The following is a 14533-nucleotide window of genomic DNA, read 5'->3' as shown; positions in this document are numbered from 1 at the left end:
GCTTGAAGGCAGGTGACACTGCTCCCTTCCCTCTGGCACTGCTCCCTTCCCTCAGGCACAGCTTCCCCAAGGCTTCCCTCAGCACAAACCCAGGGCATCACCAGGCTCTCTATGCCCTCTGACTAAAGGCCAAGTCTACTGGGAAGGGTTTAGGATGATTCCTGTTCACCAAAAGTAAACAACTTTGATATATTATATGCACTTGAGTTATGCTAACACGTCTCTCTCACAAACAAGAAGAATCTGGATCTGAGAGAGGTGCTGAAGCAGTGACACCATGACCCAAGTACTTGCAGATCAAGTACAGAGCAGAYCAAGTACTGAGTACCTCCTCAGTATTGAGAAGATCATCACTGCTTGTTCCGAACAATTCAAAAGAGTACAAAATTATACTTTATTCACTAACCATGATAAGATGTAAAAAGACTTTTTAATGCAAACATCAGAGTTGCAAATCTTCACACCCTTCTGCCCAAGYTTGCCCTTCACACAGATACTTATATTGTTGAGCATGATATATCTTCCTTCATGCATCTGATTAAGGATTTCCTTAGAGACTTATGGTATGTTAGCTGAATGGTCACATATTTTAGGATAATCAAACATTAATACTTCTGAGATCTCAAGTACATTTGACCTTCTCCAGTTTTGCTGAAAAGAAATCATGTAACTGTAGGAAAATGAATCTATTCATTTCCCAGGAACGAAAAATTGATGATAGCAAAGAAGAGAAAAGCAAGGACACTCTGTTACATCATTTATTCACTTTCACAATACCATTCAGTATCGTCTTTCCAATTACTGCTGTTCACAAAATTAACTCTTTGGATACTGATACTCATATTGAGAAATACCTTGCCAAGAAATGGGCTACTTCTTATTTATTAAAGTACCACTAAATGTGAAAACAGATATGAGAAACTTACCCACACTTTTTTTTAAAAAATAGGTAATTGTAAAATGAAATTTTATGTGCTTAAGCTTAGGCAAGAACTAAATTGAAAGGATCTCCTTCTGCTATACCTATCATGAATACATCTGGATGATATAAAAATTATGGCTCGAAAAATTCCTGTGCAATCACATGTCTCTAAAGGGCTCAGGAAGCTGCTTCATCCTGTGTTGCAATTCCTCATCCCAAAATGACTAACCTCCTAATATGAGTAGAGATTTTACAGTTTAATACAGCTCCACAAACCACATACTATTACCTTGGAAAAACAAACTCTGTTTTCAAATAATGGCAAGATGATAAAGGTACATGACGATGCACAGAATCTTTAAAGGGCTGACAACAGCCTGCCAGCATAAACAGCGTGAGATTAGGCTGTAGGCGCARCCACAGCAAGCACTGCAAAGATGCTGAGCTCAGTGAGCTCTTGTGTTAGGTTTGTTTGATGCCACTTAGTTCAGGGAATGCAAGATCCTAAAATACTTCAAAATCAAATGCTGGCACATAAAATGCATCATTGCCTTCATTTCATAGCTCTCCCACCCCCCCAAAAAACCTCAAYRAAACAAGTAAAACAAAACTCAAGGAAGGAAGGTGGGAAGGAGGGAGGAAGGGAAAGGAGGAAAAGAAAGAATTACAGGTCTGTGAATAGGGATGTTTGCAAACAATTTACAGCCTGATTTGCGTACATGACTTAAGATGTATTTTATTACTCATAAAAATGAGASCAAATGTCCTAGCAGAACTTGCACTGGCAAGGCTGTGTCATGAGCTTTTAAACACAAACTGTTAAAACCCTATCTAGCTCCAGTACTCCCTTAAAATGGTGTCCTAGCTGAACACTGGCCCCTCTTAGTGCTTCTGAGATGATCACTGACTTTATTGTTTTCTCCTTCAATGACAGCAAAGAGAGGGTTTTAGCTTCAGGATGGCTGMATTTTCAGGGGTGGGGTGCTTTTTTTGTCCAGCCTATAAAAATATACAGGTACCCTTGCTGCACCTCGGTCAGTATGCTAGCAATAGAGTGATAAATCAGCTATTTGTTTATGCCACAATGAGCAGGAAAAGCAATACCCTGAGGCACTCCGGTATTACTGCTAGGCCAGTGTGATTTTTTAGGCATTAGACTGAAGGCTGAGTAAGTTCTTTCAACCAAGCCACGCTGTAATCTTCCAGGAAATGCAATGTCTATTATGTCTTATTGCTATAATGAAATAATTATACAAAACTAATGAAAATGAGATGTACTTAATAATTCTCTGGGTAAATCCATGACATAGATATGACAGAACTGACAGGGTATCAGAAAGCTCCATTTGTGCCCATAATTTTCAGGTAATAATTGTAACAGTGATATTTGTTCCACTACAGTTGGTCTTCTGTGGATGTTCTTAAAAGCAGCGCTAAATAATGAGCACATTTCCTCATTTAAGCCAAATATTTGAGAGTGGTCATTTTCTGATGATGAAAGTGCTACACATTTTCACTGGAGCTACAGATAACTATCTCTCAACATGTAATTTTGTCACTTTCACCTTGGTAAATATCTCACTGGATTTCAGTGGGAAGTTTGTCTAAGTTAATATTGTTTAAATGGGATCAGGTTTTTATATACCCCCAAGCAAAACAGAGAATGCGGCTATATTAAGCAATCAAAAATTGTGGTATTTCCCATAACTCTTACTTAGCAATTTCTAAAATTAATAATTAATATTAATAATGCAGTGAATTATTATATAAGTTTCTGTGACAACTTGTTTTATACATTACCATGTATCACTGTGGATATAACTGGGAAGTGAGCACTAATTTATATTGAATGCATTTTCATTTCCATTTGAAAAGTACTTGATCAGAGCACTTTTAAAATTGACAATATTTTAAACTCAGAAATTAAGAAATAATTACACTGGAAGACATACATGAAACAGTTACCAATCCTATAGTTTTCAAGGAGRTGGCAGAAACATGTTTGGGGACTAATTTTTAGCAGGACCTGTTGTGACAGGACAAGGGTTAATGGTCTTAAACGAAAAGAGGGTAGATTTAGACCAGACAGGGTGAATAAATTTYTTACAGTGAGTGTTGTGAAACACTGGAATAGGCTGGTCAGAGGGGTGGTAGATGTTCCATACCTGGGAACAGAACTCTGAGCAACCTGATCTAGCTGAAAATGTCCAGCACATTGAATGGGGCTTGGACTAGACGACCTTTAAAGGTCCCTTCCAACTCAAACGATTCTATGATTCTGTGAGATAAGACACACAGGTATCTAACTTCCTTGTAACTGCAGAAAAGCCAAAACACAGAATTTGTTCCATCACCTAATAACTGTTGATACTTGCTCAAGACTTCAAAAGTGCCCATGGGGCTAAGTGAGACCCACAGGGCATAGTATTACAATGACAAAACCTAAACTAATGCAAATTGTTGTACTGCTGAGGTCTCAGCTTATGCTAACTCCTGATACACATMATTAACTTTATACACCATAAGTAATCTGAATCACTGAACACAGTGGCTACCTCCAGACTTGCTCTCAGCCATAAATCCCTGACCAGAAACACACAGAAAGTTTGTATTGCTGTACAAAGAGGCCTGTGCCATGCACATTTGTTTTGCAAGCCAGGACCATGAAAAAGGAGGAAATTCAACGCCATGCTAGTCTAGGTTTTACCCAAAACACTCCTAGTTACTCTAGGACATGGTAGGTATGTTTTGAGGAAAGGCATGCTCAATTACAGGTCCTTACCAATGACTCCTGTGAGGAAACTACAAACTACACCGACAAAATCGGCACTGAACTGACCAAAAGATGCTTCCTGTCAGAGTCCCCGGAGCAGCTGGAGCAATGGCTAGCCACACCACACAGGATGCCTCATTTCAGAATAGCTGGGTCACTGTACCCCTACTCCTGGCATAAGTAAACCCAAGGATAAGGCCAATAGCATGGCACACCACCAGGGCTGAGAGCGGGAATGTGTCACAGTTTAGCTGAACACAACTTTTAACGCAAATACAGGACACAATACTGTGCAAGCACAGAAGTACAATCTAACGTGGTTTACACAAACCAAGGGAAAAAGAGACCCTTTGGAAATCAGGAACAATACTGAAAATATGCTGGCAAGAAGTAACTTTCAGATAGAAAAATACAAACCCATTCATATTCCTCTTAGTTTTGCTTATAATGTACAAGACAGCATAAAAAATAATGAACAATTAAAAGAACGAACAAATGAAATTTTGAACTTACATATGACGTAATAGTCTTTGTTCTTCTGAAATTCCAGGCCCCAGAGATTAGGACTGAACTCTTGAAACTTGATGGTAAATTTAACATCTTGATCTGGCTTGGCACAGTTAAGAAGAGGTGTATTGTCCTTTTTAATAGCACAGCTATCTGCTTGGTCTTTATCAACCATGTAGACCTTATAATATTCATATTGGCCAACAGTTTTAGAGTCCACCTTTGGGCATATAATATCCAGTTTGTCTCCTATCTGTGGATATAGTACCAATCCTTGTCCAGGAAGGAATCTAAAAAGGAAGGGGGAAAAACGGGGGGATGGGGGGAGAGAAGAAGAGGTAAAATGTGAGACACTTGATAAAATCTCATGCAGAAATGTAGCAACTGCAGTGAACAGATAGGAATTAACACACTTTCCAAAACCAAAATGACAGACTGAGCAAACCAAATCCTAATACTTTGGGCTTGATTCAATATCAACAAGATGTTTATTTAATTCTTGGAAATTATAGATGGATGAGTCTTATAGGCCTTATCCCAGTTTTGGGCACTGTAGCAGATTTTACATCTTTCTCTGGCAGGCACTGCTGTTTCTTCTACTGCATTTGGACATGCTGAGCAGCTAATACAATACCTGGTGGGCTATGATCCTGTTTTTCTGTTTTGCCAATATTCTACTATTCTTGCATTTATTTTGCTATTTTGAACATGGGAGAACGACAAAAATAATCTTCTGATCCCCTTGAACAGCCATGTGGGACAGAAAAACAATATATTAACATGCTGATTGATATTACTGGTGTGACACAAAGGAATGTCAGTCACTCACCCAGGATCATGCTTACAGACCTGGGACGGACAGARATCTACCTGATCCATGGACCACACATGATTCTGATAAGACACTTATATCCAAGACAGTATAACCACTACAATACAACAATTTGTCTTCTTCATAAATTCCACCATTATTGCCATTATTGTAGCTCTTTTTTGAATTTTTTTTTTGTGTTAGTAGTGAAAGACAGGTGTACTTTTTGCCTTAGTACGGGAAGACTTCTTACACAAACTGGCGGTGAGCTTTAGTATTTGCGGTTAGACGTATATTTTGTCTTTCCTACTCATATTAATTAACAGGCAACCATGACCACTATTTCATGGRAGAAAAATACGAATAATTACTTGAAGTATTGATTCATCCACAAAATGAAGTGTCTTGTTCTCACACGGAAAAAAGCCACAGCAGATTTGTTTGTTTCTCTCTCCATTAGGACATACTTGTTTCAATTAAGGCCAAGAAGTGCATGTTTTGGAACAACAGCCAACAAMACAACGTACTTGAATGCACAGACCTAAAAGACTGACTTTCTTTCCTCTTTCTCCTGCCTGCCAGCATTTTCCAAAGATCTTCCTTAATGGAGAATCRGCCTGAAAAACCAAGTGAAACAATTGCTGCCTAATGAACAGCCTTCTCCAAGTGCTAGTATTTAAACAGCACACGTAGTAAATCTAGCTTATTCACAGGCAGCCTTCCTGCAAACTTTAAATTAGAGTATCAAGGCCCATGCAGAACAAAGCTGTAGGCGTCAGTGACCTCCAGCCTCTGGCTCAGCGAAAGGAGCCACCAGCATGAAGTAGTGGTGGGGGAGAGCCCACTAAATTAAAGGATGATGCAACACCCCAAATTTCGAATCCATCATTTACAACTGCTTGCTCCCACACAATTCAAGTTTATGATCTGTGCTAATTGAGCAGGATTATTTTCACTCATAAAGCCTATGTAAGAATTGTATTTGTTATGAAGCAGCACGTAGCAGGACAAAGACATGTAATTACAGATTTAGGGAACTAGAACAATGAAATGTTATGGCAAGAAAAGCGACTGTTGATGTATAAATCACTGTGCTCTTTTGTGCTGTGCAGTGCAATTTCCAGACTGCAGAAACTGGGCTTGGCCACGGCTGTTCAAACTGAGATTGAAGTGGAGACAGGGCTAAGCTGTGCCTCCTTCTCCAGTTTTCAGACATGCCAAAGGAATGCAGTGACTACCACCTCCTGAAAGCTGAAATAGTGAAACAAATAGAAAGGTGGAGATGCACCCTTGGAGTTTCCAACCTGATGGAGGACAATCAGATKTACGTGTAGATGTGGCATCTAGGGATGTGGTTTAGTGGTGAACACACCAGTGCTGCGTTAACAGTGGACTTGATCTTACAGGTCTATTCCAAACTAAATGATTCTGTCATCCTATGACACAGAGGCCAGTTCTGCAAGGGTACCAAGGAAAGGCAGGGACAAGGATCCCAGSCAGCAAATATTCCCAAGGGAGCAGCATGTATTGTGATTCTGTCTCTCCTTGGGGATCAACTCTGACCGGGCAAAAGCAAAGTGACAGAGTTTCCAAACCAATCTCTGCCACCTGTGACTGACTGACTGACTACCTTGTCTGACCACAGCCCCATTTTAACTTTGCTCCTGTCTGTGCACAGCAGTGCTGTACCAGGAAGTTGACAATCACTCAAATGTCCCCCATCKGCATGCCAGGACAAAGACTGGTCAGTGTATGAACCCACTGCTGCACACACTTCTTGCCAGCAATTCTTCTTCACGTAACAGGACTGTGCAATAGGAAACACGAGATTTAAGAGGACTGAACCTTTGCTTATAAGCTAATCAATTTAGATTCCCATGCATAACAAATACGAAATTCATAGGGTTAGATAAATGTACCTGCCCATCATTATCAACAATATGACCTAAAAGCTGCCCTGAAAAACAAAAGACACTGATTCTAATTTTAGACTTTGTGTATATACATGAAACAGCCACAGCACATGTTCTTCACACAAACTCTGAGCACAAACAGGATAGGCTGAGAGACAGTATGCCAGGCAATCCTCAGACACAACTGCAGGAGAGGAGGCACACTTGTAAGCCTTGGTTTCAGCCAGGAATTGTCCCATAAAAGGTAAAGGACAGAACCACCCCCGACAGACAGTTAAAACTGCGTTTTACAAGAGCTTTAAACCAATGCACTCTTTAGACTTTATGGCAGGGAATATTCTTACTATGACTCTGAAGTCTGTACAGTTTTAGAACCAAACTCAGTAAATCTCCTTCCACTTGAGTGTCTGAACTTGTAGGCTCTAAYGCTGATGGGATTAGGGAAGAAAAAAGGCTGAAAATGCAAGGATTAATCTGAGAACTTGATTGTATTTAATTTTTTTCCCCACTTTGCAGTTTTGATCATGACCTTTGCTAGGAGAGATATTTTTCCAATTTACTTTCCTTATTTTCTTACAACAATAAAGCCCAAATATGGATGGAGATAATAAAAAAGTTTCACTTCATGCATTTCAGTTCAACCACAAAACTTACAGTGGCTGATTAGTAGTGGGCATGATTATTATCCCTGCATTTGTGTAATACTTTTGCTACTGCACTTTTTATAAAGACTTTAAATAAATCATTTGCTGGGTACTAAGCATTTTCTGAAGCTATTTATGAAATGTCAGAAGGATTAAGACCACTGTTTTATGATCCTATTTTTGAAGAACATCTGTCTGAAAAAAAAAAAAAAGAACAATGTACATTCAGCCTTGATAGAGGTTAAAAAAAATTCAGGATTAATACTGAGTCTTTATTTCTGCAAGTGTTGATGTTGCTTTAAGTGTTACAGAGTAGCATCAAGATTGATGAAATGTTTGCAGAATGGTGTCCATAAAATTAAGTTAATGAAATGGCCCTAAGAGTCTGATCATAATGTGCCTTCAACTAACTAAAAAACTTTTTTCTTCCTCCCCATGAAACCAGAGGTATAATAAAGATGAAGCAAGGTGTTTCCAAAATCCTGTGCCTGATTCTGACTGTGGAAGTTCTGTTACTCCAGGGGTGGCTTGGGACGATGGCATGCTCTCCGAGTAGAGAGGACAGCGACAGCACTGGAACCACTGCTTTCTATAAAAAGCTTTCTAACTTCCTGTTCTAAATTTCAGCTCTAAATATGATTTACTGGGAAGCTTAAATACCAACATAGGCCCCTGTGCCCCAACAGAAACTTAGGAGCTTAGTGAGCTTCCCAACTTAYTTCTTTCACCAGTCAGATACACCAAGACTCCTAGAGCATTTGAAAACTCCTGCTCACAATAAATAATCCCGGTGCTTGCTGTGAGAAAGCACAGAAAAGTATATTAAGTACCATATAAGCTGTATGATGAAATTCATGCGCTTTCTGTCTGGCACTTTACGATACAGATGGCATTTTTACTGTCAGACCAAAACTGGCGTATTGTGGGCGACATTTGACATCTGTGCAAAGCCCATGGATGTGAATCCCTCCCACACATCCAGCTCGTCATGCAGCTCATCAAATAACAACTTGCAGAGTTCTCAAACCTTTTTAAAAGTAATTACTCTATTTGACCAAAAAGTCACATGACCAAAAAGTCACACTAACAGAAATCAGGAACAGAGTAGTTTGTTCCCCACTCACACCAACATACAATGATTTTATCCACCACACTTATTTTAAGGCTCAGCAGCAGTTCCCAGCACTAATGCAACTTTACTGGTCTAAGTCCTTAAGAACTTAAATTTGATTATGAAATTTTRTAAAAAATAAAATGTGCATTATGCATAGTTTCCAACTAATTTCTGAAGAACCTATTGTTTAGAGAAACTYACCACATTCAACTATATTAAATTAGAATGGAATTTTGCTTGATGATAACCATTCAAACGTACCTAACCCTCATAATAGCAAATTWAAAAAAAAAGAACTTCACCTGCCCACACTCTCACTGAGAATATACTACCATTTCTTAGTACATAGACATTTCTGAAACTGTAAAATTGTCACCAAAAAATTCTAAGATAAATAAATTCTCAAAAGATTTTGTTAATCAGTATTGCATGATGTAACCAAATGTTTTGTCAGGTTTTTTCCAACTWGCAAAACTGTATGCACATATATATATATGTACACATTCTATAAATACATATGCACACTTAACTATATTCTAGTAATTATAAAATAAATACGATTTTAGAAAGCTTGTTAGTACTTGATGCAAAGCTTGTRTATTTAACTGGGGAAGCAGTGCCAAATTTCTGTGCTTTAATAACTTACCTTAACTAATTGGTGTAGGCAGTTAGCTTTAAATTAACGTCACAAAAATAATCCTAAAAATGTGAACAATCAAGATGCTCCTTAAAATGCAGCCTGAAACCTACTGTTGGGGAATCCTATCCACTTAACTTTATGAATTTAACTACCACCCTTACTATAAAGTTATTCACTGAAAAGTTTTATTAAGGAAATATCATGAACACTAATAACACACTATGTTAGTCCGTTACTTGCAAAACAGCAAACTGAAACAGAATACAGAATATCATTCCATGTACAAACCATTACTGTTTAAAAATAATGGCTATTAAATGGTGTAAGTATTAATCACCTGACTTTTGAGAAAATAACAATATTCATATTTTGAGTATCGCTTTGTCCACAGGAGAAATATTTAAGCAAGGCAAAAGTCCTACCATCTTGATGCAAAGCAACCAGAAGCTTCAGGAAAAGGCTAATGATTTCAGTGAAGTAGCAGAGGCCTAATTATGATGAAAATAAATTTCCTGATTCCCAAAAACATTGAATTGCGTAAAATCCAAAAACACCGACCAGAGCCCTCTGCAAAAGCTCTATGCAAAACTTTCACTTTAGTTTTTGCCATATTCAAGATCATGTACAACAATATGCCTTGTGGAAATAGGGTATATACCCAGCTGTAAATCTGAAATGCTTTTTGTGCAGAACAGTGATTTTATAGGACACATCTTACTGCAGTTTAAATAGATTAAGTGAACATGAATTCAATGAGAAGAGAATCAGTAACTGCTGTGGACAGACAGAAAAACAAGCTTCATCAAAGAAAAGAATAATATGGAGTCTGGCTCAAAATGGGTACGTAATTTTGTGAGGAAAAAAGGCACTATGCTTACATGAAGTCTTTGCAAGAAAAAATACCATAGTGTGACACAGCAAGTTGACAGACTGGCTTTATACATAGACTAGAAAAGGAAACTTTGAAAGCAAAAAAAAAAAAGCATAGTATTTAATATTATTAAAATTCTTTTAAGTGAATTGTGGAAGCTACTTTTCTTTACCAGTGCAGTCTTATTAAGTTATTTTAATACTACAGCCAAGTTTTACACAACAGGCTAAACAGGGATGTTTTGGAATTTAAATAAAATTTAAGAACTTTAATCTGCTAACCTTTATTTATATGTAACATTTTTCCACACAGTTAATGAAACTATTCATGTAAGGAATACATGCATACATACTAGCATAAATGGGACTTGCAGGCTAGAAACTAAATGGAAATCAAACAAATAAATAAACAAATATATTCACGTTCATCGCTTTAAGTTATTTAATGGCAAGTACCACATTATACAATGCCAAAATTAAATAAAAATATTATACACAAGTTGGCAAAGCGACAAGTTCTGTATTTCTCACTTCTAGTGTAAAGGAAGAATGCATGTTTGGGTTCCCATGCAATGAAACCTGCAGTAAGCTCATAAATGCTTTGAAGCGATTCCCTGAAACCGCAGAGGTTTCCAGGTCTCCATCCWATGGTTTGGGGTACCTCATTCTCCTCACCCTTCCTTCACCTCCAAAGGAGCCCATCTTCTTTCAGTCTAMCTGGGGCAAATGCTTGCAGTGCAATGAAAAAAGGTAAAGGTTTTGTGTTGTTTTAATCACAACGCTGGACACAAAATGTTATTGGTGCCACCATTTCACGTGTCTCAAGCAACYATGCAAACGCTCTTGGTGTCTTTTGCTGGACCTACACTTACTTACATTGGTTGCAAGATTTCTGTTGACTTCAGTAGGGCAAAATGATGTGTGCAACTGTTATGTCTGCAACTGAAATTTTAATAACCTACACAAGAGTGGTTCTGTAGCATTATTATGCTTTCTCAAAATTTTTAGTGGACAGGGAATTAAGAACATGTGTGAAATTTTAGCCATTTCATTTATCCATTTATCGCACTACCTTTAGCAAAATCCTAGAGGAAGGCACTAAAAATACAACAAGTGATTTCTAATAGGTGTAAACCAAGGATGGGCTAAGAGTGCATACGCTTCTCCCCACAGCAATTTTTTTCTTGCACAGACCTGCAGGATTTGACAGTCAAATTGTACCATCACATCACAGCTCTAAAGGCACAGAGCTTCTACTGTACAGAGACACCCACAGACACCATTTGTCTCCAAACACATCAGAAAATGCCCTAGCTAGTCTCCTAGAAAGATCTGTCACAAGCTTCCTTCAATAAATAACTCTCATGACTAGTGCTGTTGCAGAAACACAGACACCTTTTCATTCCACTCAGCTTAGAATTGTCACAAGTCTAACTAAGGGTGCCTTGCACTAGAGAGAGCACAAACCCTGCAGCTAAGACATGGTATTTGGCAAAACTGCACCCCTTCCACCCTTCACGTATACAGAAGGTCATCTGCAACCCAGCACCAAACGCATCTTAGTGGAGACACTCAAAGAGACAATCAGATTTCCTAAAAGCTGTGATGTATCTGATTACAGATGCGATCTTGCTCTTCAGAAAAAGTAAGCCAAAGAAAATGCCACAAACTTCCGTTCAAGGCTACCTGGGTTCCAGCAGAGGTAGGTCACTTTGCAGTCCCTGTCGACGGAATCACGTCATCTCAGGCTGGGATCATGGCATCTTGGAGTGACCATGGATGTAGGGGTATTGTGGGCCCCCTTTCCCCAGCCCACCAYGTGGAGCCAAGACAGCACCCTGCCTTCAGCTGCCTGGCATGCAGCTGCCAGAAGGGTTTTGCTGTTAGGCAGCCTATCTGCTTCAATCAGATGTCATCTGCACCTGTGAGAGATGGTTTGGTTTTGCTGGAAAGTTGCCCTTTCCCTTGCTGCTTTGGTTCTCACTTGCAGAAAAAAAGCAAAAAACCCACTTACGTAACTAAAACCTTTGAACCAACTTGTGTTTTACCCCTCAAGCCCCAGTAAATCCAGAGGGTAAAAATGAATGCCTGTTTTTCCCCACGTAAAAGTCAGGCATGTTTCCCCCYGCCTTAAAAAACTTCTGAGATCAGACACCTAGCTGTCTTTTCCTGTTCAATGGGTTTTTTGCACAAGAATGTGAAACCTGGCTCAGAACATTTACCACAAGGGTAAGGTTTGAAATGTTGAAAAGATATACAATCCTATTTTTTAAGTTGATTAAGGATTTTTTTTTTAAATATAGATTTTATATTCAGTTTTCATACRTGACCTCCACATAAGGCACTATTAATAGCAATTAACTTTTAGTATTATATGCAGAAAGCCATTACTGCTCTGCCTAAAGTACTTAAAGCACTAGAGAATTCTGATCCATTTACTAAATCAATTTCTGTTACCACAAAAGAACCACTAATGTGCTTCACGACAGTCTTCTAAGTAAGGAGAAAAAAAAAAAGGATGGATATGACCAATGTTCTATTTTAAAGTGTATTATATTAACATTTCATCAGCATTTACAGAAATATGAACCTCACAACAGTGCTGGACTTACTCAGCTTCAGCAAATGGAATCATTGCTCACTTGCTCTCATGCATAAGCATGGAAACACACAGGCAMATTCTCCTTATTTCATTTCAGCAGAAATGTGCTTTCTGCAGAGCTTAAAAACTGCAAGTGGCTGCAGTGAAAAGTAGCAGTCAGACTGTATAAATGGCTTATTCTGAGGAATTTCTGAAAGAAAAAACACTCAGTAGGTGCATTGTAATTAGTTGCTCTTTCTAGTTACCTCTTGACAAATGATGCATGCGGGTCTGGATGAGAGCCCAACTCTTGACCCATGCCACCACCACACACTTTAGTACTTCAAGCAGAAACCCCTAGCCTCAGCATTCTTTATTCATTTTGCTTTCTTCAGAAACACGGTGCTAGCAATGCACAACACAAGAATCAGAGATGATTAGCAAAGCTGGAATTCTTTCAGAAGTGCTTGATAAAGCCATGTCCTAAATATACCTGAGGAAAGTTTCCCGCCTTCAYTTCCTTCCAAATATGTAGCATGTTTCAGGGCTCCATCCAAGTACACGGAAGTACATGGAAATACACAGGGCAAACATTATTTCCACAACATTTAATGAGACACTCTGGCAACATTTGTAAGCCTTTCAAACAGAAGATACTCTTGTGATCATTACTTTCATATGGGCTATTATAAGCCTATTGAGAAATGCAACTTTTGCCACAAAAAATACCCATAAAAATAAACAATTTTTTTGGATAGCACTTTACTGCCCCCTTTTGCACTTTAACATTAGAACAGGTTTCAGCATGAACATACATCTGAGAAACACTCTGAAGATATGGGGCAAAACAACAAGGCATCATGTTTAGTCACTAGCATACTATCAGGCACCGCTTTAGGGACATCTTCCACTTCCCTACACTGCAAACAAATGAAACATCTAGCTTTCATTGTCCTTAATCTTCCATGGAAGAGATCGGTAATGGATGGTTTAAATTACTGTCTTACATTGTAATCTGCATGTTTATGGGCAACTGGAAAAGAGGGGGATATTGCTCATTAACACTAGTTGTCTCTAGCATAATTTTCTAAAGCAAAGATCACCTGCAACTTGAATTGGGTTTATTCATCAGGATGACAAAGGGCTTTCCAGTCTGAGGCTGTGCATATGTTAGCAATGCCTGAACTGAAAGGATGGGTGTATCCTTTAGAACAAAACTTCACAAACTGGCAGGCAAGAATATTTTCATGAAAGGTGAAGACAAGAAGCCTAGACATTCAAATACCCTGCAAGCCTACAGGCATAAACCCGTTCTGCAACTCCGCACTGCAATTGCAGTCAGTAGAGAATCGATGTATGTCTGCGTGTCCACACAGATCTGCAAAAGGTAATAAATCTATAGTCTAGTGGCCAGTTATTTACAAAATACTAATTCATTATGACAGAGCCAGAGGGGGACCCATCCTGTACCAACCCTCAGCTTCCATTTGACAAWGTCCATGTGCTGCTGTGTACACTTATATTTAAACTTAATCCATTCTCCTCTGTCATCCTACAATTACAATACAAGTCACAATAATATTAAATTTCAGTGCCTACAGCATTGCACAATTGAACCATTACTGTAATGAAAACTGACTCCCTTTGATATTAACACTGGTGTTTTCTCTCATTTGCTAGCCATGAAATACAGGAAGAGACCAATGTTGTTTTAATTAAAGAATTGTTATTCAAAATATGCTACTGGGAATATTAAAG

At 38.6% G+C, this 14533-nt stretch overlaps 1 protein-coding gene across 1 annotated transcript in view; it reads right to left on the bottom strand.

The window, feature by feature from the left end:
- EFNB2 (ephrin B2) overlaps positions 1 to 14533 on the bottom strand; it is a 45251-nt gene that overhangs the window by 18410 nt on the left and 12308 nt on the right. Inside the window, exon 2 of the mRNA XM_057373732.1 lies at positions 4209 to 4492. Coding sequence (XP_057229715.1) covers positions 4209 to 4492 — 284 coding nt within the window. The remainder of the gene's footprint in view (positions 1 to 4208; positions 4493 to 14533) is intronic.

Source organism: Malurus melanocephalus, unplaced genomic scaffold (genome assembly GCF_030028575.1).
Source record: "Malurus melanocephalus ecotype Western Australia unplaced genomic scaffold, MMel_1.1 scaffold_206, whole genome shotgun sequence".
NCBI lineage: Eukaryota > Metazoa > Chordata > Aves > Passeriformes > Maluridae > Malurus > Malurus melanocephalus.
Note: the sequence above shows the minus strand (reverse complement) of the source record. Positions and strands in the feature narration are given on the sequence as shown.